This window comes from Triticum aestivum, chromosome 3D (assembly GCF_018294505.1).
Source record: "Triticum aestivum cultivar Chinese Spring chromosome 3D, IWGSC CS RefSeq v2.1, whole genome shotgun sequence".
In the NCBI taxonomy this organism is placed as follows: domain Eukaryota; kingdom Viridiplantae; phylum Streptophyta; class Magnoliopsida; order Poales; family Poaceae; genus Triticum; species Triticum aestivum.
The window spans coordinates 264,786,649-264,814,127 of record NC_057802.1 but is presented as its reverse complement, the minus strand read 5'-3'; the positions used below and the strand labels follow the sequence as shown (position 1 = coordinate 264,814,127).

Sequence of the window (27,479 nt, the reverse complement as noted above, 5' to 3'; positions counted from 1 at the left end):
GATATTATATCTGGAAGAATACTTTTCAAACGAACAGAAAGCATCTTTGAAATAATCTCGTACAAAACATTGCAGAGGCTAATGGGGAGGTATTGTGTTACCAACTCAGGAGAATCTACCTTTGAAATCAAAATGATGGACGAGTCATTCCGTTCCGAAGGAATTTGCTTTGAATTTATAGCATTCAAGACAGCAACAATAATTTCCTCTCCAAGAATGATACCAGTGGCTGATTGTTTCGTTTTGTGGCATCAAAGAACAAAAACTTGTACCACTTGCTGTGCGCCAAGTTTCAAGCAGGCCCATGTATCGGTGGTGGAACGGCACCCCCTACGGCAGGGGATCCTCGTCTCACATATACATGTACTCTAATCTTTGTCAATCTCATTAGAGTCTAGTCTTGGACATGATGATCTCCCTTGTATCCATATATTGGCATTGGATGCCCATGGATATACGACGTGTGCTGCATCCTATTGTGTCTCCACATTGTATCAGCCTAACCCGATAGCGCCGCCGCTGCCGCTATCCTATCTCGCTGCGCTGTTGCTGCTTCACTGAAGCCGCACCGTTGCATCGCTACTGTTGTCGCTGCATCACGACACCCGCCACTACACTCCTCCGTAAAGAAATACTCCCTCCGTCCCATAATAATAAGAGCATTTTTTATACTACACTAGTGTCAAAAAGTTCTTATATTATGGGACAGAAGGAGTATAAGAATGTTTAGATCACTATATTAACTGTTAGCTTCCTCATCTGCAAAATACCCATTAGAAAGAAAGGAAACAGCTACTCCCTCCGTCCCATAATGCAAGATGCTTTTTGACACTACACTAGTGTGAAAAAACGTGTTACATTATAAGGAGGAGGGAGTACTTTCTAATCCTGACGTGCAAGTTCAAATTTTTCCACACCTAATCAGGAATATGTTTCAGACTCTCTTTCTCAATAGTCTTTCGTGGTTCCTTTCTGCTCCATGTGTTTCCTGAACTTAGGGAAGTCATTCCTACAGCGCTAAAACGTGTCTAGATACATCCGTACCTAGACAAGTAATCAGGCGGAGGGAGTATAATACTACCATCACACGATATTCTCAATGACCAACAATGAGACAAAATTTGTATTAGTCAACAATGATACAAACTATTAACTGTTAGCTTCCGCATCTGCAAAATTACCCATTGGGAAGAAAGGAAACAGCTACTTTCTAATCCTGACGTGTAAGTTCAAATTCTCCACACCTAGTCAGGATCATATGTTTCAGGCTCTCTTCCTCAGTATTGTCTTCCGTGGTTCCTTTCTGCTCGGTGTGTTTCCTGAACTTAGGGAAGTCATTCCTACAGCGCTCTGGTACAAGTCCTTCAGCCTATGGCATCATGATATCATATAAAAGCAGTTCCTACAACCATGATTACTTAAGTTTACATAAAGAGGCTGGTCATGATATAGCAACCAACCTTGGCATACTGATCACGACTGTAACAACAGAAACTCCAACAATAAGAGGAAAAACTGGGGCTGGGGTCAGTTCCTGCAAGAGATAGCAATTAGATGATACATAAACACAAAATTTAGGAACACGTTAAAGATTTTCCAACAACAAAACATATAAATGCATGGAGTACAAAGATATCTTTGGTTCTGGTTAAATAAAACCTTGAAATTTTCTACTGTATCATTCATTTGCAGACAGGCAAAGGAATGGTTTCAAAAAGCTAATTTCTTCAATTCTTACCTCAAATTTCCCAGTTTGAGAAGACAAACAAATAAAGTATATGTCATTGTGATGCAATGCTGACGCAAGTGCATGAAAAAGGTTACCTGTTTGTGATGCCGCTCTTCCAGTTTATATTTAAGAGGACCAACATGAATCTGAGGTTGCTTTTCTAGGTCAACTTCAACCAACTCAGATTCAAATATATGGGTATGTGATGGAAGGCCAGACCGAAGCTGAACAAAATGCTTTCCTTTGGGTAAATTTCTTACTTCGACGTGGTAGGAAAGAGGAACAGGAACTACAGATTCTATTCTAGAAGGGTCAACAGCTGATCTAATTTCAACAGATAAATGTGGCTGCAACATATCAATGTCATTTCCTTCCACGTGACAGCTCAAAATTGTTGCTTCTGGGCGTTCAAAAACCACAAAACCAATACCAGAGATGTCCTCCTCATCGACCTGATTAAAAAAAAGAGCAGTGCCTCTGTCATTAGTGACAAGATTGCAGTACGCAAATGTGCACAAAGGACATCAAGAGTGACTTACATCAACTGATACAGATTCTGGTGAAGCACGCTCAACTGCTGCCAACCTGAGATTATCTTTTGCAACTACTCTTATTGAGTAAGATGAGCCAGGGACAAGTCCTCTCAAGCGGAACCTACCAAAAGAATCTGTAGTAGCTTCCTCATAATAACCTCTTGATTCAGATCTAGCTTCAACAAAAACACCTTCCTTTGGTTGGCCAGTTAACAGTGTAACAGAACCCATGGCACTACATTGAAAAGCAGGTTTAGGTAGTAGCATAAAATTGGTTTAGTGAAAAAGCGTGTGCCAGAACTGCTATATTGATTAATTTAGAACTTCGTGAGCACATTCGCGTCATGTGGGAATCATGCAGGAAACATAATTTCAAAAACATTAGTGGTAGGTCCACTGCTGCACTTCAGCACTCATACCGAGTATAAAAGTTACATTTCCCAGAATAACACTAGTAATATTAAATGTATTACTCCTATTGTGTGCATACAGCTAAATATGAGGGCATAACCATGATTATTTGAGTGGCCTCTTTAGAACTGGAAAATTTCTCAATGGTATATATGTTATCATCTCGTGAGCATTACATAGCCTAATTGATACTCAAATATATGTGCATGAATTATCTGCAGACTGTGAGATGGTTCCTTTCAATAGATGGCAAAAGATGGGAACAAATTAGAACATGCATGCAAATCAAATTGCATATGTTAAAAATCAAACAAACCTGAAGGCAACACGGGTTGCACGGAACTCAACCGCTCTAGACTCTCCAGAATTGAGATCAATAGCAACTGTTGATGGAGTAAATTTATATTCCTACAAGAAAACCACCAAACCATCAAGGGCTCTCCAACCAATAAACTTGTATATGATGCCCAATTACAGTTATGTTGTGCAGTGTATATGACATATCTGGTAGTGCGCCAACATAACTATCATTATATGCCCACCCAGCTTTAAAAAAAACTCAGAAAGTAGTGGAAACTCAAGGGGATGCAGCTCAGGCTTTCAAGGACAGGGTTATTAAGGAGGGACCTTGGGAGGAAGGAGGTGATGCAAACAATATGTGGATGACGATGGCGACTTCCGTTCTAAAGGTGGCTTCAGAAGAGTTTGGGGTGAGGGGAAGTAAAGTGAAACTAAAGATGCCCAGTGGTGGAACGATGTTGTCTAGAAGGCTGTTAAGGAGAAGAAAGACAGTTTTAAACGCCTACACCTAGATAGGGGTGCAGACAACATAGAGAAGTACCAAGGCGGCAAACACCGCAAAACGAGTTGTGAGTGAAGTGAAGCAGCACAAAGGTTGTGGAGGAGCAACTCCACCTTGCTGCTACAATGTGTACAACACAAGTGTTGAAGGAACAACTTCAACGTGCTGCGCTAGATATCGCTCTAGAGGCGATTGTAGGCCGATATGGCAGCAAGAGTTCAATCCAGAACTCCTAGAGCACAAGATCTACTCCAAGATCTTACATAAGAACAACAAGTTCTATTATAGGTAGTGGGTACATCGTCTGGTTACAAAGTAGAGGAGAGGACCTCTATTTATAGGGTTTTGGGAAGCCTTCACATACTTCTACTTATAGCTGGAACAATCTAGAAAACATTATTTAGGATTCACCATTCTACTCACAGCTACTTATAACTAGGGAACTCTAGAAACAGTAGGTAGGGTAAAGAAAAGAAAAGAAATACTACACTAGAGTGGAAGTATCTAGAAGTAGTCAAACAGATCTGGCATGTGTTTTGTTTTTCTCATCTATTGTTCCTCATCATTCTCCCCTGGTTGTTTGGAACTCGCCCTCGAGTTATCGTCGTAAAGCACTTCTTCTGGATGGTAGAGAGTCAAGTCCGCAGAATTTAAGTGTTGGATATGCCCATGTCGCTTGGAAGATCTATCACATATCATTTATATTCCTCGTGATAGAGAAGGGCCCATACCTTCGTTGCCTAAGCTTCCCCTTAACACCTAAAGGCAGCCTCTCTTTTCGGAGGTAGACCATAACCTTATCACCAACTTAGAAATGATTTTGGCCTCCTTTTGCAATCAGCAAGTTGTTTATATTACTGATTTTGTGCTTCCAAAGCACCACAAATCTCTTCAAATAACCCAGTGTAATTAACAACAAAGGACAATGCTGATTTTGAGTTTCCCTTTGATGGTAGCTTCACCAGGTACACCACATGTGTTGGAACTTTAGTGTAGACAATGGAAAAAGGGCTCCTTCCCGTGGATCTATGCTTGGAGTTATTGTAGGAGAACTCTGCAGGAAATAAAGCCAAATCCCATTCTCCCTTTTTTTCTCCATAAATGCAACAGATCGGATTACCCATAAACTTGTTCACCACTTCCAACATGGCCACTAAGTTGAATGGAGTTCTCTAATTAGTTTGTCACACAAAGAACTTCTTGGGATGCACAAACGATCATTTTTCAAGAGATAGCCATCCTGCACCAAATAGTCGTCACCTAATGGTTGGCCCCTGATGTGCTTCACCCAAACATGGCCAAAGTCTTCATCATTCTGATACAACTCCTTTATTTGATTCATGCCTGGAAGTTCAGCCTCAAAAGAAGTCAAGAGGCATGCACGACGACTCAAAGCATCAACCACTCGGTTAGTTGTCCCAGATTTATGCACGATGAGATAGTTAAACCTCTCCAGATATGTTGCCCATCTCGCTAGCATGCGGTCAACATGCTTTTGATTTCTAAAATGCTTCAAGGATTGATGGTCACTATATACAACGAACTCTTTAGGCAGCAAATAAACTTCCCAAGTTTTCAAGGCTTTGAAAACGGCATACAATTCTTGTTGATAGGTACTCCATTTCTGTCTAGCTTCTCTTAACTTCTCACTATAGAAAGCAATGGGCTTCCTTTCTTGAGATAGAATAGCTCCAATGCCTACTCCACTTGCATCACACTCCAACTCAAAAGTCTTGTTGGAATCAGGTAGCACCAAGACAGGAGCTTGTGAGAGTTTTTGCTTGAGCTCATTGAAACTAGTTTCAGCCGCTTCTGTCCATTGAAACTTCCTTTCTTCAGGCACTTCGTAATTGATGCCATGATAGTGCTGAAATTCTTTACAAATCGTCTATATAAAATTGCAAGGCCATGAAAACTTCTTTCTTCAGGCACTCCGTAATTGGTGCCATGATAGTGCTGAAATTCTTTACAAATCGTCTATATAAAATTGCAAGGCCATGAAAACTTCTTACCTCAGAAATGGTCTTTGGAGTTGGCCATTCTCGGATTGCTTCAACCTTGGGAGTCATCAACACGAATACCGTCACATGTTATGACGAATCCTAGGAAAAGAAGTTGTGTTTGCAGGAAAACACATTTCTTCAAGTTGACGTAGAGCTCATTTTCGCTTAGTACTTCTAGCACCTTCCGAATGTGATCAAAGTGCTCGTTCTCATCCTTGCTATAGATCAAGATGTCATCAAAATAGACCACAACAAAGTGGGATAAGAAGGGTCAAAGGACTTGATTCATCAAGTGCATAAAGGTTTGCATTTGAGAGTCCAAATGGCATGACTAGCCATTCAAACAACCCTTCTTTTGTCTTCAAGGCTGTTATCCATTCATCCCCGGGTCTGATACAGATTTGATGATATCCACTTCTTAAATCCAGCTTTGTGAACACTCTTGCTCCACTAAGCTGATCTAACATATCATCCAAACAGGGAATAGGGAACCTATACCTTACAGTGATCTTGTTAATGGCTCTATTGTCCGTACACATGCGCCAAGGAAACCATCTTTCATTGGCGCGAGCAGGGCTAGTACAGCACATGGGCTAATACTTCCTCGAATTGCCCCTTCTGCAGCAATTCCTCCACTTTCTACTTCAATATATCATGCTCTTTTGGGCTCATTCGATAGTGTGGAAGATTAGGAAGACTTGCTCCCGGAATTATGTCGATTCTATGTTGAATTCCTCTCATCAGTGGCAGGCCTTGTGGCTCTCCAAGTATGTTATAAAATTCTGCTAATAAGCCACGTACCTTTGCTGGAATTTCAACAACCACGTGCTCTTCTCCTTTTACTATAAGTGCAGCACACAAATCTGCCTCCTTCAAGTCTTCCATACACTCATTAGAGGTGTGGGAGATAGTTAACATACTTTTCCCCTCCTCCTTAGAGATATTACGATCAGTTTTATTTGGTAGAACAATGATCTTTCTCTTGTTCCAAATGAAAGAGTGAGAATTTTCCCTGCCCTTGTGTGCAGTATCCACACCAAATTGCCAAGGTCTCCCACATGGCTGGCGTCCGCGTCCATATCGACTACGTCACACAACACATTTGAGCGATAATGCTTGCCCAAAGGAAGTGGCAGTTGCATTGTTTGGTGATCCTCGTATTCACTCCTTTCTTGATCCATCCAATAGTGTAGGGATTTGGATGATCATGGGTTTCAAGCTTTAAATGGTTCACCAACTACTGGGAGATAAGATTATCCCAGTTGCAACTATCAACCACTAATTTGCATACCTTGCCATTCACCGTGCATTTGCTCTCAAATATTTTCTTCCGTTGTGTGTCGTCAGGTTGTGGTGTGAAACATAAGAGACGCTCAATCACACATACACCTCTTCACCTTCTTCTTGACAAACCTCTTGTCCCCCTACATCTTCAAGTATTCTTCCTCGTCGCCTTCACCATCATGGATAGTTGCGTTAACGAATTTCCCTTGTGGGCAACCGCTAGATATGTGTCCCTCTTCACCACATTTATATCATTCTGGGCCTTCATTGGACTTACCCTTGCCTCTAGTTTGCTTCGGGATTGGTTGTTTTGCCTTAGGTGGAGCGGGCTTTTCTTCCACTCTATTAGGGTGATCCCTACACAAGCCTTCGGTATGAGAATATGGAGGATATGGAGTCTTAGTTGTCTTTCTTGTCCTCACAAACCTCTCGGCCTTTAAGGCTAGAGCTTGTACTTGATCAATGGACCAGATTTGTTGCATCATCAATCGATCTTGAATAGCATCATTGACACCATTGATGTACCTTACAACTTGTTGATCTTCAGTTTCAGCAAGGTTGCACCTCACTTGAAGCCTTAGAAACTCCTCCGTGTAATCTGAAACAGTCATATTTCCTTGAGCACAATTTTAGAATTGGATAAATAGGATCTGATCATAATCAGCTGGTAAAAATCTCCCTTTCAAAAGGCTTTTCATTTGCCGCCAAATTCTCACACGAGGTTCTCCTCTCAACCTGCGTTCTTCTTGAACACGATGCCACCATGCACCGGCTCCTCCTTTCAGCTTGTACGCGACCAAAGGAACTCTACGATATTCCGGAACTTCCATGACCTCAAAGAAAGTCTCCACTTCATATAACCAATCAAGGCACCCTTCAATATCAGTATTTTCATTAAAAGTTGGGATCCCAGCTTTCACCTTGTATGTATCCCTTGCATATGTAGGGTTTGGTACTCTCCAATAAGCATAGAGATCAGGTTCTTCAAGGGGATCATCATATTCTTCACCTTCAAAAGCTTCAACATAAATTGGCCTCCTTGAAGCACGTTGAACAACACGTTGTTGTGGCAGTCTTGCTCCAAGATTACCTCTCCTTCTTTGTTAAACATCTTCTTCTTTAGATGAATCTCCTTCATTGGCAGTAGGGGGGACACCCTTTCTTATCATCCCAACCAGGTGGTCAAATCTCCGATTAAGATCTTCATGCAGCTCTTTGATTTGTTGTTCTGCAACATCCATCCTCTCCTCCAATTGCTCCATTGCTTGCTGCAGCTTGCTCTCGAAGAGGAAAGCAAGAACGATTATGGGTCAACCTGACGCTGATGCCACCTGAAGCAGCACAAAGGTTGTGGAGGAGCAACTCCACCTTGGTGCTACAATGTGTACAGCACAAGTGTTGAAGGAACAACTTCAACGTGTTGTGCTAGATATCGCTCTAGAGGCGAATGTAGGCCGATATGGCAGCAAGAGTTCAATCAAAAACTCCTAGAGCACAAGATCTACTCCAAGATCTCAGATAAGAACAACAAGTTCTATTATAGGTGTGGGTACATCGTCTGGTTATAAAGTAGAGGTGAGGCCCTCTATTTATAGGGCTTTGGGAAGCCTTCACATACTTCTACTTAAAGCTGGCACTCTAGAAAACATTATTTAGGATTCACCATTCTACTCGCAGCTACTTATAACTAGAGAACTCTAGAAACAGCAGGTGGTAAGCTAAAGAAAAGAAAATAAATACTACACTAGAGTGGAAGTATCTAGAAGTAGCCAAACAGAACTAGCATGTGTTTTTTTTTCTCATCTATTGTTCCTCATCATGAAGCAAGGGGTCGAGCATATGAGGACCTCTACCAGTGTTTAAACACGAAGGAAGGCGAAGGGGACATGTATAAGATGGCCAAGATCCAATAGAGGAAAACAAGGGATGTCAACCAAGTCAAATGCAGCAAGGATAGAGCAGATTGGCTTCTGGTGAAGGGTGAAGAGATCTAGCATAGATAGCGAGAGCACTTCAACAAGTTGTTCAATAGGGAGGATGAGAGCTCTACCATTGAGCTGGACGACTCCTTTGATGATACCTACAGACGTTTTGTGTGACGAATCCAAGAGTCTGAGGTTAGGGAGGTTCTAAAAAGGATGAAAGGAGGCAAGGAGATGGGCCCTGATTTTATCCCAATTGAGGTGTAGAGAAGCCTTGCAGACATAGTGATAGTATAGCTAACTAAGCTTTTGAACCTCATTTTTTGGTTAAACAAGATGCTCAAAGAATGGAGGCGGAGTAGGTCAGTACCAATCTTCAAGAACAAGAGGGGGGGGGGGAGGTGTTCAAAGTTGTACTAATTACTGTGGAATAAGCTTATGAGCCACACAATGAAGCTATGGGAGAGTCATTGAGAACCACTTAGGCTTTGTTCGGTCGTCGGGGATCCAATCCCCTAGTGGATTCAATCCGCCTAGGGTTTGGGTGATCCCCACCCCGTCACCCAATCCCCACTAATCCTTTCCTGCATAATCCCTGTCTACGTATAGTTGTTCGTTTATACCTCTCTTGGCAGACGAGCTGGAAGAATAGAAATTAAGGACAAGGAGAGGGGAAAGAAGATGGCAAGATAATTTTTGGGAGGAGCGGACGCCAAAGATGGGGGTCGCTGCGGGCGCCGCCGTGCTCGCACCGCTGCACCTCGAGATCGCCTTTGAGCTCATGTCGGGATGGAAGAAGAGGGTCGCGCCGAGGATCTACTGCTGGGGAGAGGAAGGTGAGGTAGAAGGCAGCAGCCGGTTTTCAATGGAGGTTTGAGTTCATCTCTCCGGCTCCTTCCCCGCTGCCGCCGCCCCTCTTCTCCTTTTTCTTTCGAGACGAGACGAGACGTGGTTTTCTTCCACGCAGAGGAAGAAATGGCTCAAAACCCGGTGGAATCCCTGCGCTTTGGGGGGGGGGGGGGGGGGTGGATGGCAAATAAACCCGTCCGGGTTTAACCAAATATGCATATAAGCTAAGCGGGGGTCCAACCCCTGCAAGGGTAAAACCAACGGGGTTCGAGACAAAACCCTCCGATCCCGGCGGGGGTGGGGACTAAACGAACGAAGCCTTAGGAAGAATGACAAGCATGACAAAATATCAGTTTGGTTTCATGCACGGGAGGTCGACCATGGAAGCCATTTTCTCGACAGGACAACTTATGGAGAGATACAAGAAGCAATAGGACTTGCGTATGGTGTTCATTGACTTGGAGAAGAGAAGGCCTGCGATAAGATACCACATAATGTCATGTGGTGGGCCTATGGAGAAACACAAAGTCCCAACAAAAGTACATTACCCTTATCAAGGACCTCCATGATAATGTTGTGGCAAGTGTTCAAACAAGTGATGGCAACAAAGATGACTTTTTAAACACTGATGACTTCCCAACTGAAATAGAACTGCACCAAGGATCAGCTTTGAGCCCTTATCTTTTTTGCTTTGATGATGGATGAGGTCACAAGGGATATACAAGGATATATATCCCATGGTGTATGCTCTTCGCAGATGATGTGGTGATAGTCGACAATAGTCGGACAAGGGTTAATAGAAAGTTAGCTGTGGTGACAAACTTTGAAATCAAAAGGCTTTAGACTTAGTAGATCTAAAACCGAGTACATGAGGTGCGGTTTCAGTACTACTAGGCATCATGAGGAAGAGGTTAGCCTTGATGGGCAGGTGGTACCTCAAAAGGGCGCCTTCCGATATTTGGGGCCAATGCTGCAGAAGGATGGTGATATCGATGAAGATGTAAGTCATCAACTCAAGAGTGTACCACAAAAGCTAAAAGGCGTGTTATATAGGACGGTGATTAGGGGTGCAGAGCGGCGCCCGAACCCGTCCCGCTTCGTATGGAAGAGAAAAAGTTAGTTCTAGCTGGATCGGAATGTGCTAGTTCAATTTGTTCTAGCTTCGGTTGTTGGCGGGTCTTGGCGGGACGCCGCTTTGCACCCCTAACAGTGATTCGACCTGCGATGTTGTCTGGTGTTGAATGTTGGCCAACTAAAAGGCGACATGCAACGGTTAGGTGTAGCAGAGATGCGCTTGTTGAGATGGATATGTTGCCACACTGTTAGAAATAGACTACAGTAGAGGAGCAGAAGGGAGCTGGGGCTGAACACAGGATAGTTTTGATTTCTTGAAGTTGTTGCTTGTATTGCTGCACTCAGCTCTATTGAACATGCTTGATCCTGAAACCTGAACATATAAATGCATATAAATGCAGATTTTACGTCCATGTGGTGGACAGGCCACCCCTCATGGGTAGCAGAGTGAGAAGCCAAACGGACTCGAGGTGTGCTATGGGGGTGAAGACTTCATCGAAGTCGATCCCGGGCTGCTGCACATAACCTTTGGCGATGAGTCGTGCCTTTTGTTTGACGACGGCGCCGGCCTCGTTCTTCAATTTTAAGACCCAACGCAGGCCAATTGGGCGATGGTCGCGTGGTATGTCTACAAGCTTCCGGTGTTGTTCCGCTCCATGGCATCCATTTCTTCCTTCATGGATGCACGCCATGATGCGTCGCGCTCAGCCTTGGCAAAGGAGCTTGACTCTCCTTCACACACAAGGTAGAGTGTGTCATTGACGAGCTCGCTTGATGCCTGTCCATGAACAGGGTTGCTGAATATCACATTGGCAATGCCACGGTAGTGCAACAGTGTGTCATCATGAGCTGCGTCCAGCCACTCGTTTTCATTGGGCGATGGTGACACAAACTCAGGTTGCATAGGTTGTGGAGATTGTCTTGGTGAGATGGCTGTGCAGCAGGAGATGGTGCAGGAACAAGGGAAGGTGCTCCCCCTGCAGCTGCACTTGGTGTGGAAGGAGCAACTTGTTGGGTCTTCGTGATGATGAAGTCGCTGCATGGTGGATCTGAGCTGACAGCCGTCCAATCCCAGCCGGCCTCTTCATCGAAGATGACATCATGGGTGATATGGACACGCTTGTTCACTGGATCGTATGCGCGATAGCCCTTAACGCGCTCGTCGTAGCCGATGAAGACCATGGCGGAGCTGCGGTCATCGAGCTTGCAAAGCTGCGGGCGCACCTCCTTGAGGTACACCACACCCAAAGGTGTGCAGGTGCTGGACAGCGGGCTTCCTCCCGTGCCATGCCTCAAATGGTGTCATGCCAGCCAGACTTTTGGTGGGGGCTCGGTTCAGCAGGAAAACTGCAGTTGTGACCGCCTCCCCCCAAAATTCTGCTAGCAGCTTCCTTTGTTTCAGCCGGGCACGAGCAATGGCGACCACCGTCTGATTCTAGTGTTCTACCGACCATGCAGCTCTAGCAGTTTTTTTTTTTGAGTTGCTGGTACATGCAAAAACCAAACTGACTACTGCTGTCTAGATGCATACACTACCTTACTAAGGAAGCTCCACCCGACCTACTACTACTCCCTAGCTAAGTAAATACTGCTAACACACACAAGAAAGGGTTGGGTCCGAAATGATGATATACGTGATAGTGTTGGGGCATCACCGACTGAAGAAAAGCTTGTCCAACATCGTCTAAGATGGTTTGGGCATATACAACACAGGCCTACTGAAGCGCCAGTGCATAGCGAACGGTTAGACTATGCTGATAATGTCAAGAGAGGTCGGGGTAGACCAAACTTGACATGGGAGGAGTCAGTAAAGAGAGATCGGAATGACTAGAATATCACCAAAGAATTAGCCATTAGCTATGGACAGGGGTTCGTGGAAATTAGCTATAAATGTGCCAAAACCATGAGTTCAAGATCTTATGGGTTTCAACTCTAGCCTACCCGAACTTGTTTGGCACTGAAAGGCTTTGTTGTTGTTGCAATCAGTTCGAGTGTGAATTGTGAAGCGAGCAAGTCTACCTGGTGACGAAGTCAAATAAAGATCAGGAAGACTAAAAAATCAACAAGTCATTGATTTTTACAAATTAGTATCTTCTTAGCCAAGTGACCCTTTGTATCCTCGCCACATTAAGCTTGAACTATAAATATATCTCTCCCTATTCTTTGATATCCGTATGTCAGAAATGTTGAGAAGTTAGTTCAGTCGAGGCCTAGAGAGAATCGGATATTATTTCAGATGAAGGCTATCAAAACTCACAGCTAAGAAATAGGATGCAGTTTGGTCAAGGTCAAGTCACTCAAATGTAGACGTCAGTACATGTTACGAGCAAATAAGACAATAATTATGAATATTTTATGACGTCATATTAACATATGAACAACCCACTGATATATTTAGACACATTGTTGAAAACTAGTAAAATCTGATGTGAAGATTTCAGATTATTTAGAAGAACTGTGGTACAGTACAAACTAGAACAGAGAGTGTGAATAACAACAAAGTACCTTAAGAAGAGCGCGGAGATAATAACTCCTAGGAAATAAGTTATCGAAGCTGAAAGTTCCACCAGAACCACTGACTGAGTTTTTTCTGTAACCTCCTTCACCACTCAAGGATAATAATACTGCCGGTAACATCTCTGTATCATTTTCGCCATAAATATGAACTAATATCTGACCAAGTTTCTGACAAGCAAAGCTGTATGGGCCAGTTTGCTTGAGATGATAGCCAGCCTGAAGGAAGGAGTGATATCAGATATAGGATATTAAAGAAAACACACGTTTTTGGTTGCTGATTCTAAAAGTTCCCTTCCCAGTTGTGGTTAAATGTAACTACGGCATACTATATTGAACAGTGCACTGTTTAAGCTTGAATGAACAAGACTGGAACCACTTCTGACTAAGCAGTTTACAAGAAATCACATTGACTAGTCTAGTGCAAAGGTAAATAAAATAAAGTGGTGCTCCATGCAAACATCACTTGCTACGTCTTTCTTATTTGAAAAAAAGAGTGACTGGAAAACAGTTTGTGAAAACTGAGAAATCATGCTAATACACTGTAGTTCGGTACACAGTTGCAGCATATGACCATGAAGTCAACACCGGAGGTCAACACCCTAACGATTACACATAATGTGTGTGCAGAAAAAAGTATAGACCTTTGAGGCTTCGACTTCATATCCTATATCCTCATACAAGGGCCCTGCAAAGAATGACCCATCGGAATTTGTCTTTGTCTCTGTTGCTATATCACCTTTCTTCAGCATCGCATACTTGCTATTTCCAGCTGCCAGAATCGTGATACGAACATCAGAAGTTGCAGGTGACACTGATCCTTCAAGGTATAGACCCATTTTAGCAGTGATTGAAGGAACAGCATCTTGGCATCCGCTTGCAGACACTGAGAACTGCAGTTTAAATATTAATGATGGTTTCACCATTCAAGTTCAGAAGTTTTTTTTAATAAACCATCGCTCACCTGATGCCGTGATGGATAAAATAGGATTTTTTTCCTCCTAGTGCTGTATTACAGAAAAGTATAATAGATCAATAATCGAGAAAGGGAAACATACAAAACAAGAGTTAGAGGTAGAAGGAATTTGCAACTATTGAGAAATTCTGACTGTTGGTGCAAAACCAAAAGGACTACGAGTAAAAATTATACCTGGAATCACGAGGGACAAAAATGAAGTCTTCCCCAAGATCAGTCCAAGTAGAGTACTCAAAAACAGTAATACCATTTTGATAACTCTTTGCAAAAACAGGCATGGTAGATATTTCGTCGATAGAGCTCCCATTACTCTTGAAGGCATCAACAACGATATCTTCTAATAAATCAATCTCTTCCAGAGGAGAGCTTATGTCCACATGGATTTCACCTCTTACAAGATACTTCTTTGCACTGATGTGAACCAACTAGGGGGGAGGGTAACTTTTTGCATTAGGGTGCCAAACTGAACTTTACATGGATAAAGATAAAAACCAAAGTACATGAGCAGCTCACCACTGGGTTCTGTGTATCAAACACAATAGGCGAGGTCCCAAAGGAAATGCAAGAATTAACTAAATAAAGCTCATGTTGCCCAGGAGTTTCGATGCACATTCTTTGTGACCCTTCCTGTGTAGGATAAAAAGTGGACGGATTAACAAAAAATTGTATTAATTCAAATATATTGTAGATTTAATAAGTCCAAGTATGGACCTTTATCAACAATTCAAGTTTAGAAGAGTCTGGTTGACGAATGTATGCTTCAGTGTCATGACTTGAGACTAGCTCTATCCAATAACCCTTTTGTACAAATACAATATTTGTCACATCATCATTACCGACATCTACATCCAAGGTATTTTCGTCCCAGCACCAGTCATCGTTTGCAGGAGCCTTGGATGAAGAATGTTTCACCTAGAAGGGATTTTCACAAAATAGCCAAGAGTTTAGACAGAATAGTGAAAATTCAATATTGTTGATCAAATTACAAGATTTTACCTCCAGACGATATTTTCCAGGAAATACTTTTGTGAACACAAAATTAGCATTATCTTGCTCCAAACTGGTTGTCTTCGTTTCATGCTTGACACCCCCAGCTAATCTAACAAGCAAGAGCAGAATATTTTGGTTGCATTTCTCTTTGCAGAGGATCTTACCATGAACATTGACTTGTGACTGTTTACAAAGAGGTAATACTCAGATACAATCAAGTCAGAGTATCCATCAACTTGATGAAAGTTAAATAATGTTGAAAAATCACCAGAATAGGTGAAGAAATACTCATTTACCTGAGAGAACTCAACATCAAGCAACGGGCACTTGACATTGACATCGATATATCCTGGAGAAAACAAAAGATTGGAAGAACCTTCGGAATCTACAGGTAACACAGATAATCGGTATTCACCAGTAGAAACCTGCATATTGCAAGAAAGGAAGAAGAACAGATAATTTCGTCATATAACTTTAAATTGAGTTACTTGAATGAATGAAATAATGCTGGAGCTCACATCACAAGCTGGTTTGTGTAAGATCAGACCAAACTTCACAATGATATAAATAACCATTCAAGGCAGGTCTATGCAAAATTCCTATTCCTACTCACACATAGAACACGGCTAGTGGTAAAAAAAGGCTTAGTACGGCATCCCAATTTGCATTACATTTGTTCAAACTGTAAACATTGAAGATAATAATGCATCTAATAATTCTGAAGTGAGACATGTTCAAATTGCAACATACGGTGCACGAAACTATGTTCATACAAAAAAGTAGCAAAAAGGAATGACACATCATTAGCTCAAAGTTTATTTCCAGCAACAAAACAAGAAATAACCATGTACCTCAAAGCAGAATCTTCCATTTTCGCTGACAATTTTCCTCTGCGGCTTTACATTTTCAGGCCCATGTGTTAAAGTTACCTAACAACCCCACACAAATTGTAAGGATGAAGTTTTCATGGTAATCTCAATGAAACAAAAGACCATATCAAGATATTACCATGGCTTTAGAGTTTGGAGTTACTGTTTGAACAACACCACATACATCATATCGAACTGATTTGATATCATCAATGCTTTCCATGTTTGGCAAAATCTAATGAAAAGGACAGTATTTAGCCACAAAGGGGAAGCTAAGGCACTTGATCTGGAGATTTAACAATTTAAGGTGTTCCCTCAATCAGGCACTTTTTACCATGAAGTTCTCCAAACGGTTGAACTTATAATGATCCTTCTCAGCAACTATATCATACTTCTTGGATGTAACCTACACACAGGCGAAAAGATCAAAATGACAAGTTTAAACTCAAAAATATGAGGTAGCATAAGTATCCTTGTTTCTTTCTTTACATGAGAATTAGAAGAATTAAGTGCTTGCAAAGACAAAATTCTGTACCTTCTATTTCAGTAATCTGCGTATCCTAGATCCTGTCATTTTATGACAAGAACTAACAGTAAGAATATACAGTTTTCTTAGTGTCTGTTGACCAGATTGTGTTTTAAAGCTGTCTAGTTTGAAGATTTACTAAAAACCAGATGAAGGGAAATTGATGTTGGCTACAGTGCCACAGTCATGTTGAGAAAACTTTCAACTAAATTGTCCAAGACTTGAGTTCTATTTGGACTTTTGGAGTATAGACATAAAATTAAAAACAAGAGGGCGTAATAAAGCAGTAAATGGTGCAAGCCATTGTTCTAAAGACTAAACGTCCAAATGTTCCACCCATGCCAAGATAATACAATACAAAGTTTACTGCTTCAAAGGTAGTAAATTGCTTGCTCTTAGGAGTTTTAGTTTCCAGCAGTACATTTGTCCATTCCTTTAATCAAGAAATTTGCAGTTCAAAAAATGTTTGCAATGTGACAATTTGTGCCAGAACAGATTAGGGTGTTTTACTGCAAAACAGTAACAGAAACTAAACTAGCTTATATGTTAGAACTACTAGGTTCTCTCACAAGGATCCACTCACTGTTTTTCTCTCATAACAAATGCACATATGACACACATATGCACTTACATTCGTTCATGCTTGAGGGGCTACATCCTGCCACAAACTTATCTTACATAGATGGATACATGTCCTTATATATGACTTTACAAACCGACCTATAGCTCATACAACTCATGTCCTTCAGTCAATGCATCCAATGTCCAGCTTAGGTGCATGCATGCATTGAGCTTGCCATTACCTTTTCTACTTCCTTATCAAGATAACAAGCAGTCAAAAGGATTGTGACTGTTCCTACCGTCATATTAGAGATGCCTTGCCTTCTTTCTTGCTGTAGAAAGTCAGCTGAAATGCAAGCTAGTGCACATTTATCTGCATGCATTGCATCACCTCATGCATGCAGCACCAAATTACCATATGACAAATTAATGCTAACATTCTAGGCTTGTTCATAAGAGAAAACCTAGACGTGCTCTGTTTGGAACCTCTCATATAAGTTTGGAAAACGAATGTCCTCACCCGGCTGATTTGAGAATGACGTTGAGTCGCCTACGGAACCAACTACATGTTCAGGCCTACCACGCATGCTTTCTTGTAAGCACGCTTAGGACGTGAGTCGTCCCCATGGGCAGCTGATTCCTGTCCACGATTGTCCTTAACTTCGGGTGCTTCCACACACATACACACCTGTTAATGTACTGCTGCTGTGTACTAGTGCTCTAGTAGTACTAGCTAGTAGATACTGCGGCTGTTTTTTTTTCCTCGAAATGGAGGCATAAGATCAGCCCTAAGACTCGAGCAAAGAGTAGGGACAAGAAGAAGTGGAAAAGAAGCTGTGCAGAATTTGCACTACCAGTCTGTCCAGCATAAATGCTTCGGGCAAAACCTTCTGGAAGCAATGGACTGTATGGTCCTAGGGACCAGACTGTCCAGTCTGAGCAACCAGACTGTAGATGGACGGTGCGCGCGGCCTAACTCTCCGGACTCAATGGACTGTCCGGCCCTGAGGACCGAACTTCCGATCGGCCGCTGTTTACACTACCACAGTCTGGTGCGTCAGACCGGAATCAACCGGTTTGCACACCAATTCAGGCTAAGAAGCCCATGTAGCCCACCGGGCCCGTACCTATTGCGCAACCTCCTCTCAATTTTTAGGGCTAGCAAAGCATATACTTAGAACTTGAGAGAGCTTTGCTCCTTATATCTCCTCCTTTTTGGTGTCAACTGATGGGTTTGGCTCTATCTTCACCATCGGCCTGCAGCTTGCCTCACAGACATCACTCGTTGTAAGACATCACTCATGGTAAGCCGGCTCCTCACTTCTATGGACAAAATATGGATTTAAGTTCTCTCCTGTCATTGCATGTTCTTTTTCATGTGCTGCTTACGTTTATCTTTTTATGTTGTGTGCATGGAGCGGACGAAGGCGACAAAGGGCGGTGTCGACCCCTGAGAAGACGATCCGAACGGCAAACACAGACACGAGCGGATACGTTTATTTTGCAACAAAGGGCATGTCGCAATTGAAACAAGGCTCTTATTGCAGAAGGGCACTATTGCAGCCTCGCAAAAAAAACTGCGACAACACCTTTGTTGCGAAAAATTCTGCAACAATACCTCTATTGCGAAATTTTTCTGCAATAAGACCTCTGTCGCAGAAAATATTGCAACAGCTCATTTGTTGCATAGATGGCTGGTCACTTGGGTAGATAGGATGGGCATCAGCAGCTCCATCCAATAATCAGGGACCCGGTCGGTCTTTTTCTCTTATCTGCTCCATTCAATGATCTGGGACCGGTCTGTCTTTCTCTCTTATCCGCCTGCCAACGTGTACCGTTGCCCTGCCACAAATGGATGTTCAATTGTTGCAAGACTTTTGATTGATTTTGATGCGTTCGCGAGAGAAAATGTTTTTGTTGTATGTGCAGTTTTCATGTTGCAGCAGGAAGAATAGTCGAGCAACAGCGGTGGCATGCTGCAAGCTGGGGCATACGATGTTGCATGCTGAGACGAAGATGCTGCAATGTCGGGTCGATGACGATGCAAGTGAGTACAAAGCTGCAAGGTAGGTCCACCATTGCTGCAAATGACGGAATCACGATGCTGCAAGTCCAGTCCAGCGACACTGTGAGCTGGACACGCGATGCTGCAAAGCCAGCTGCCGCGGATGCAAGCCTGACAACACTGCTCCAACAAGCATCTTCGTTGGAGACCGTAGCTCACGCTGGAGCGACACCAGCAAGTACCAAACAATAAGAAAAATGTTTGGAACTATGCGCATGCACACGATAAAAGATGAATAGTTTTGCATGCATGTGTTAAAATGTTGCAGAAAAAAATTGACGGTGTTGTGGCAGCGGCATAGGAACCGTACTTCGCCGTTACATAGCGTGGCTGCTACACTTTTCAGTGGGCTGCAGCTGTTTGTGGCGAGCGGTGCATGAGGTGGGATTAGAGGCTGGGATAGGTAGACTACACAGAGTAGAAAACCGGGATTAGAAAGGTACACCACATTGGCTGAAAACTGGTCACGTATCCAACTGATCAAATGATCAATTCAACCGCGGTTGAGCTGGCTGATCCCGCGCATCTAAGTTATAACGCACTACTTGCAGTTCCTATAGCATACATTCTAGCCTCTATACTGGAGTTCAAACTTTTCTGTTGTTTTTAGTAACTTTGTTATTTTTATCGTATTTTCCTAAATTTAATATATAAGAACCAACATAGCTAATTTTGGTCAACAACCAATCTACGAGCCCTCAACCAGCTTGAATGACTAAGCGGACTAGTGGTGCTAGTGATCTGTACACAAATAAACCATGCTATACCTTGAGATACAAGTAAAGATACAAATAAAGAGAAAAGAAACACCCTAGATAAACAGATGCACTAATTAAAATTCTGATCAGATAACAGTACCTGATCAAGTCTGTAATACCCAAGATTATCTGTTACAGCTCTCAACTGACCATCGACTATAACCTTGGCACCTTCAATGCCAGCACCATAGCCATCAACAACATGTCCACCAACAGAAAACCCAGTAACCTAGCAAGATAAATGTGGAAAATTGGTGGAGATCAGGTTTGCATACAAAGAGCAAGGAAAATAACTACTGAAGCTGAATGTGCACAAACATGTTCAAAATCACAGCAAATAAAGAACATGTTCAAGCTCAAATTGCTTAAGCAGCTGAAAGTTCTCAAGTCTAGGTTGTTACAGTATATGTGGATTGCACTAGCCCTTTCCACAAGTTCTGACTTTTGGTTGCGTTGGCTAGTGCATGAAGCTTAACATGGTATCAGAGCTAAGGTCTTGAGTTCAAGTCCTAGCTTTCGCAATTTACCTAAAAAATTGCTGCTACCCCCCTTTGTGTCCACGTATAGGCCTCTTGAGTCATACATGAGTTTCGCGCGCCGTTGGTCTCTTCCGATTGCACGTGTTGACTTGTCTTCCCCGTCACACGTAAGAGGGGGTGTTACAGTATATGTGGATTGCACTAGCCCTTTCCATAATTTCAGACTTTTGGTTGCGTTGGCTAGTGCATGAAGCTGAACATAGGTTAAGCTATCACGTTATAGCACGGTGCCCATGAATTGCTGCGAAAAAACATCTAGAAATGCAACAAGGACCATAGGCATGGGGGTCGCCGGAAGAGCCTTAGTGTCTTACAACCGTTGTGTGGTCTCGGCAAGAAAATGAGGGTGAAAACCCAGGGATATGGGAGCAACAAAAACGACCATTAGGTGGTATTACAAGGTTCAAAGAGAGCAAATTTTAATTTTTCAAACGAGGAACGTTGGGCAGTAATGAGATGTGGAAAGAGGACAGCAATCAAGGAAGAAAACCGCAGGAGAATGGAATCCTCCGTTATGCCAGAATAAATAAATTGCTCGATGATGCATGCTACGATATAGACCGAGGAAAATTGGTTTAGTGGGGAAAGCTAAAAAATCTAGAGCAAGATTCTGCATTAGGAGTGGCTTTTCACATTTGTCTATTTGTGCCAATTAGAGGAATGTTGGTTCCTATGAGAGTAACAGCCCGTTTGGATGTAGACATTGGTGGCGGGAATTCGTAATTGGCATTGGGCTGACCCGAATGCAGCTGTTTGGATGGCCTAGACATTCAGGCGTGGTATTCGGGCTCAATATTGAAGCGTTTTTCTGAACACACGCACGGCCCTCCGCAAATTCAGACCCCCAGAGTTCGATATTCCCTGGAATCGTTCGCCTCGCTACCCCTTCGTCATTCCCTGCACGCGAAGAAAAGAGATCGAGGTCGAGGCCAGCCCGCTCCAGCAGCCGTCTCCAAGACCGGCGGCTTCTCCGCCGAATCAAGGTGGACGCCGTCCCCTACGCTCTTTACCCATCCTCTTACAACCCCTCCGCACGCCTACCCCACGCACGCCAAGGATGCAACAATGGCCAATCACGCGCCTTTCTGTGTCCTACTCCACGTCCGGCAATGGCAGCAGCCCCTCGCTGGCCGCCTCCGTCAAGAACTTCTCCGCCGTGCTGGTGCTCTCCTCTGTGCTACTCTATTCGGTGGCCACATCCCCAGGGCGAGACGACCCAGGCGGAACTCGATGACGGCACTCCTCCGGCCATCCCCACCTCGCCCCCATGCTCCCCACCTCGCCCCCATGCTTCCCCCGTGCACCCTATCTAGCTCCGGTGTGATTCGCCATGCCCCGTATCTCCCCGGCATGGGATCTGCCTTGGCTGGAACAGGTGGCGCGATGAGACCGACTGGAGATGGGCTGCTAGTTCGGCTGGAGATTGGCGGCGACGTCGAGTCTGGCAATGGAGATACAATGTCCAGCAACGCGTGTGTGGCTATGTGTGCAGCATTGCTTGCATGCGCTGCTGCATGAACATTCATTGCTCTGTTCATACTTCATACACTTGTACATGTGCAATTCAACATCTGACCATCCAAACAAGAAAATTGTGGCTTATGATGGATTCCAGGTGCCAAATATATGACCATCCAAACACTAAAATTGATATTGAAGCTCTCAATGTCATGGATATTTGGCATTAAGTCAATTCAGTTATTCAATGCCATGCCTTTGAATGTCTACATCCAAACAGAGCATAAGAGTATATTCATTTATTTTTGCCTTTTGCAAGAATACAGGTCCCACGTTTGAACATAATAGTGCATTTTTTATTGATTGCGAGATCTTTTGCATGAGTGGTGATCCCACATGTGAAGATGAATATATTTGTTTATTTGATTCATTTGTAAGTTACTTGCCCCACATATACTATGCCCAAGAAAAAATGGAGGGAGAGTGAACTCACCGACAACTCTAGACTTTACAAGTAGGAAAGATATTTTGTTTATATCCATGAAAGTATACATGCTAATCAATTAGTGGTAAACTTCAAGTAACATCTACCCAGCTTTAAATTATAGGTAGCCCTCTTGTCAGCCATCCTCGCAAAAATAGCTTCATCATAACTTTACAGTCCAAATTATGAGATGTATAGTAAGTTAAAAATTACCTGGAATTTTTGGGGGATTGTCATGTGACTATGCTCAAGGGAAACATGTAATGAAGAAGGTGAAACATCAAAAACAGTGTTTTCCCCTCTGTAGTATGGCAACAGATCATAGCTACCTGCAAAATTATACAAGATAATGAAAATTTCTATGCTTGGTGTTTACACATCACCTCACCTTCACAAGCATTATAACACGTGAAAAATGTCGATTAGCAACAGAATTGCAATGCTAATAACGCATCAAGTAGCTTTAGTGCCATAAATAAAAATATGAACTCATATTTACAGCATTTGGAAAGGGACCATGTGAAGGAGTGTCTACAACTTGATGCACTAACCCCCAATGATACTTGCGCATTTACACCAAACAAATTTAATAAGGCAACCTCATGATTTACATGGCTGAAATACTGTGCAGTTCTCATGTAGGTTCCTTTATATACGGATCTGGCAAAAACAGAACAAGACTTCCTATGGGAAACAACCATAAACAGAATGTCTACAACTTGATGCACCAACACCAATGATACATTCACATTTAGAAAGTGTAATAAAACAAAAATATAGTAGCCTAAAGGTTTATATGAGTGAAATACAATGCAAGTTCTCATGTAGACCTGGCAAAACAAAAGAAGACTTTCCATGGAAAACAACCATAAACAGCTAGCATACATAATTTACAGTCCATGCTGCATGAGGACAAGCAGTTCCTTATAGGAGAAGATTATTACTCCCTCCGTTCCGAAATAATTGTTGCTGGAGGTTTCTAGTTCAACTTTCGTCTAGTTCAGAAATATCCGCACTTTCCAATTTTGCCCTCAGAGTCGCTCACTCGCCCAGCCGCACTCACTCGCTCGTACTCTCCCAACCGCCCTCTCTCCCACGCTTCTCGCCGCTCGCCGGCCTTCCCCTTCTCGCCTGCCTCCCTCCGTTCCGAAATAATTGTCGCTGGAGGTTTTTAGTTCAACTTTCGTCTAGTTCAGAAATATCCGCACTTTCCAATTTTTCCCTCAGAGTCGCTCACTCGCCCAGCCGCACTCACTCGCTCGTACTCTCCCAACCGCCCTCTCTCCCACGCTTCTCGCCGCTCGCCGGCCTTCCCCTTCTCGCCTGCCTCCCCTCTCCCCGTCGCTCGCCGGCCTCACCCTCTCCCCGTCGCCGACCTCTCCCTCTCCCTTTCCACCGCCCCCTTTATCTCCACCACCCCGCCTCCACTCACACCCCGAAGGTCAAAAAATCTAATCTTTTGCGCCGACGACGAGCTTCTACTCTGGAGGCGTGGATGTGGAGCACAAGCGCTGGATCTGGGCGACGGAGGCGTGGATGTGGAGCGGCACCCGAGTGGCGGATCTAGAGCAGCGGCGAATCTGGAGCGGCGTCTTCGTCCTCACGGTGCCCACGTCGTCGGCGGCGGCGGCGGAGTAGCTGCTTCCTCCCCTGCCCAACGTAAGTAATCCCCTGCCCAACGCCGGAGTACTTAGTACTGTAGTCTTTCCTCCCGCCGGTCGATTTGTTTGATCTGAAACAATTAGCTTCTCTGTTGTTTGGTTGGCAATTAGCTTCTCTGTTGTTTGGTTGGTTGGATACCAACAGTGAAAAGGGAGAGCGAGAGGAAGGGGCAGATGCTGTATCCTGAGGCAGAACAATCTTGTGAGCTTGGGCAAACCAGTGCTATTTCTCTGAATCCATGAGCTAACAGTTTTCCTGATGCCTCCCAGCCCCGGATGCTAACCAGTGTAATCACAATATAAACAATACCAACAGTGAATAAAGTCAATTATTTTTGCAATTTCTTCCACAGATGGAGTATAAAGCTAATTGGTTGTACTGTTAAACATCTTCTTTTTTGAGAAAGTACTGTTAAACATCTTGCGCATGTGGTTGCATCTGCTTGTGTTGAGCTATGCTATTCAGGACAGCCAAAAAAGCAAGAGTACTCATCTTGAATTGCTACTGTGAGAGGAACATGCAAGTACTCTGAACATTTGTTTTTAGAAACATTTGGATTGCAGCAATAGAACCCTATTCCTATATAGGAGTAGTTTAGTTCCCGGTAGGGTAGTTCTTGCTAAAGATTTGTATAGAGGAGTAATTTAGTTGGAGCCATCTTTGGACCATAGGCAGCGTCAACTTTCACATCAACGACGTCGCCGGGACGTCCGACAAATCATTGCGTCTCTTAAACTCGCCTTGGTGCGGGTCATCTGTGTGTGCGCGCTTTGATTTGCAATATGCAGGAGGCTAGAATAAAGTGCAGAAATTTGAGTGCCTAGTTCTCAGGTCTCAGCTCCGAGCTACTCATGTTATTAAGTCTAAACCAGTAAACATATACTCCGACTACAGAGGAAAATTGTACTCCGAGTACGTTTCTGTAAGTTAACTTGCATCTAAACAGAGGCAACTCTGCATTGTTTCTGAATCACATTTCATTAAAAAATTACTCCACAGAAATTTAGACCACATTGCTTGTTGACACTTAAACTGCAATATATCAGGCCTTAATTCAAATGGATTAGTAGGAGTAGGAGTAAAAATAAAAGTTTCTCTTCTTCTCTCTTCTTAATACATCAGACCACATTTCAGTTTATTGTTACTGAAACTGTCCATTCACTTAAACTAAAGTGCAGTCAAAGTGAAGTAAATAAAAATAAACTTACTTTTGGTTTGCTTGTCTGAAATGAAATGAAGTAAACTAAAGTGCAGTCCATCTTCACCTTTCCTTGCTTCCTTGTTTTGATTTGATTGTAAATAAATAAGATCTCATTCCATTTGGTTTGCTTGTGTCACGGAAAAGAAGCAAGGATCCATCCTGTGAGTGAGACCATCGACACACACACTATGTTTTACAAGGAACACACACTATGTCAACAGAGTAAGTGATCCCATATTCCCATTGGATTGAGATACCTCTTTTTCCCCATTATTAGAAGCATGTGGACATTGTTGTCACAAAATTACATGGCAAAATGTTGCCACCTTGCCCTGGATGGCTCTATAAGTATAGTTTGGAATAGTCATGAGATTAAACCTGATACTCCCTCGGTGTAATCATGACAAGACTAATCTTTCATTCACACTTTTCACAAATTTCATTCTTATTTACTGTCAAGACTGTTGGCTTTTCTTACTGTTGGCTTCATTCATCAGGATACACAGCTTTTTTATGAAGTTCTTTAAATATCCAAGTATTGATCTCAAATGGTGTATTGAATTTGTTTCCATTGACTCGCAGAAACTTTAGGCATGTTTGCAATTGGACAAATGGTGTATAACAATGATCATCATCTCTAAATTGGACAATTGGACAACATCAGCAGGAGGACAGCAACAACATTTTCTCATGCATTATAGGTTTCCCAATTGATCATTACACTCCAGTAATTTCTTCTGATGCCAATTGTGAGGGTGATGATCTTGTCTGATTGCTATAATTATTGATCTTAACAAATTCTTCCTGATTGAATGTCTCCTGATCAATTTTACAGACTATTGTACCTAAAAGCATCGACGAATTCTCCCAGTTCTGCTGTAAATTTCAGTGCACCTGCCGAAAACTGATAAGAATTGGGAGCAGCGAGGAGTACCTGGCTAGGACCAGGCGGGGGAGCAGCAAGGACCAAATTGGGAGCGGTGGTGGCGGCGGCCAGGCTGGGGCGGCGGCGATCAAATTGGGAGCGGTGGCGACCAAACTGGGCAAGGACGACGGGGAAGAGACTGGCGAATGAGGAGGAGGTGGCCGGACTAGCAGCTGAAGGAGGTGGAGGGCGGAGGAGGAGGTGGCCGCCCTGGCGGAGGAAGACGACGACGAGGAGCGTCGCGGAGGAAGACGACGACTCACGTTTTCAAATCAGGGGTATTTTTGTACTTTTGCTCGTTTTCACCTGGTCGGAATAACCCCCCAGCGACAATTATTTCGGAACGGAGGGAGTATTAGTTAATTAGATACACAAATTACATGTACAACTGTTGTTGTTTTTGTCCTGGAAGACATGTCAAATAAGAGGACATGTCAAAAGGAAACTTCCACAGCATGTTAACTACAGAATTTTATGTACCAGTTGCATTACAGTGTGATGAACTATGGGCAAGTTAACTTACCACAGGGCATTGATCTAAATAAGAACTTCCCATCCACACCAGATACTGCATGGCAAAGAGCACCTTCCCTGGGTGCGTCGGTCAAACCTTGCGAGCAAGGAACTTCCTTTACATCATTTGAATATAAATACAGGTGAACTCCCAAGATTGGATTTCCCTGGTACAAGAAATGCTTAGTATATGTTAATCTAAAAATCCAGCAAACAAGAAAATCACAACCCTGAAGCTGGCAATTTCAGTCATATGCTTACAGCATTGGTTATAACTTATTGCCAACATACAGATTCCTTCAGTACCTGTGCAACTACAGAGCCATGAATATTGTAACCTGATACGAAGAAAACATCATCTACTACAGCATTTCCAAATCGCAAGTCCACCTACATACAGAAAACAGACTCCACTATAAGCAATACATGTGTGTGATAACATATATTGGCAGATAAGCAACGATGAAATCCTAACCTCTGATGAACCTGTCATCTCAATTTCATAATCAGGATGAGATGCACGCAACCTGTAGAGTCCTGGAAAAGATCAAAGACACACATAAATGAACAAAGGTGCCGCGTAGAAGCAAACAAGTAAATGCATGTCAGGTACTAAGCTCAAATGAGAAGGGGGAGAAACAAGATATACATGGCTATCATTTGTAAATGGGTGCAAGTACGAGTCTGACCAGACTAATCCATTAATGGATACCACTATAATAAAAAGCTGAGCTAGAAATGTTGTGTTTGGACCATAGTTACCAGATCCGCAATTAGCTCGATTCACAATTTGATTTCACGATCACAAATCGGGTTCACTAGGGGGTATAC

At 43.0% G+C, this 27,479-nt stretch overlaps 1 protein-coding gene across 1 annotated transcript in view; it reads right to left on the bottom strand.

The window, feature by feature from the left end:
- Positions 1-1,096: 1,096 nt before the first annotated feature.
- The window catches only part of LOC123078360 (nodal modulator 1), a 30,972-nt gene continuing 4,589 nt past the window's right edge, over positions 1,097-27,479 (bottom strand). The window contains exons 7-27 of the mRNA XM_044500841.1: positions 27,124-27,185; positions 26,955-27,038; positions 26,659-26,815; positions 22,561-22,676; positions 19,967-20,095; positions 16,291-16,362; positions 16,096-16,191; positions 15,939-16,016; positions 15,384-15,512; positions 15,094-15,270; positions 14,809-15,009; positions 14,611-14,724; positions 14,272-14,522; positions 14,086-14,128; positions 13,766-14,014; positions 13,113-13,340; positions 2,990-3,081; positions 2,269-2,497; positions 1,825-2,181; positions 1,461-1,534; positions 1,097-1,369 (exon numbers count right to left, since the gene is read on the bottom strand). Of these exons, the coding sequence (XP_044356776.1) occupies positions 1,264-1,369; positions 1,461-1,534; positions 1,825-2,181; positions 2,269-2,497; positions 2,990-3,081; positions 13,113-13,340; positions 13,766-14,014; positions 14,086-14,128; positions 14,272-14,522; positions 14,611-14,724; positions 14,809-15,009; positions 15,094-15,270; positions 15,384-15,512; positions 15,939-16,016; positions 16,096-16,191; positions 16,291-16,362; positions 19,967-20,095; positions 22,561-22,676; positions 26,659-26,815; positions 26,955-27,038; positions 27,124-27,185 (3,044 nt within the window). The 3' untranslated portion in view covers positions 1,097-1,263. The remainder of the gene's footprint in view (positions 1,370-1,460; positions 1,535-1,824; positions 2,182-2,268; positions 2,498-2,989; positions 3,082-13,112; positions 13,341-13,765; positions 14,015-14,085; positions 14,129-14,271; positions 14,523-14,610; positions 14,725-14,808; positions 15,010-15,093; positions 15,271-15,383; positions 15,513-15,938; positions 16,017-16,095; positions 16,192-16,290; positions 16,363-19,966; positions 20,096-22,560; positions 22,677-26,658; positions 26,816-26,954; positions 27,039-27,123; positions 27,186-27,479) is intronic.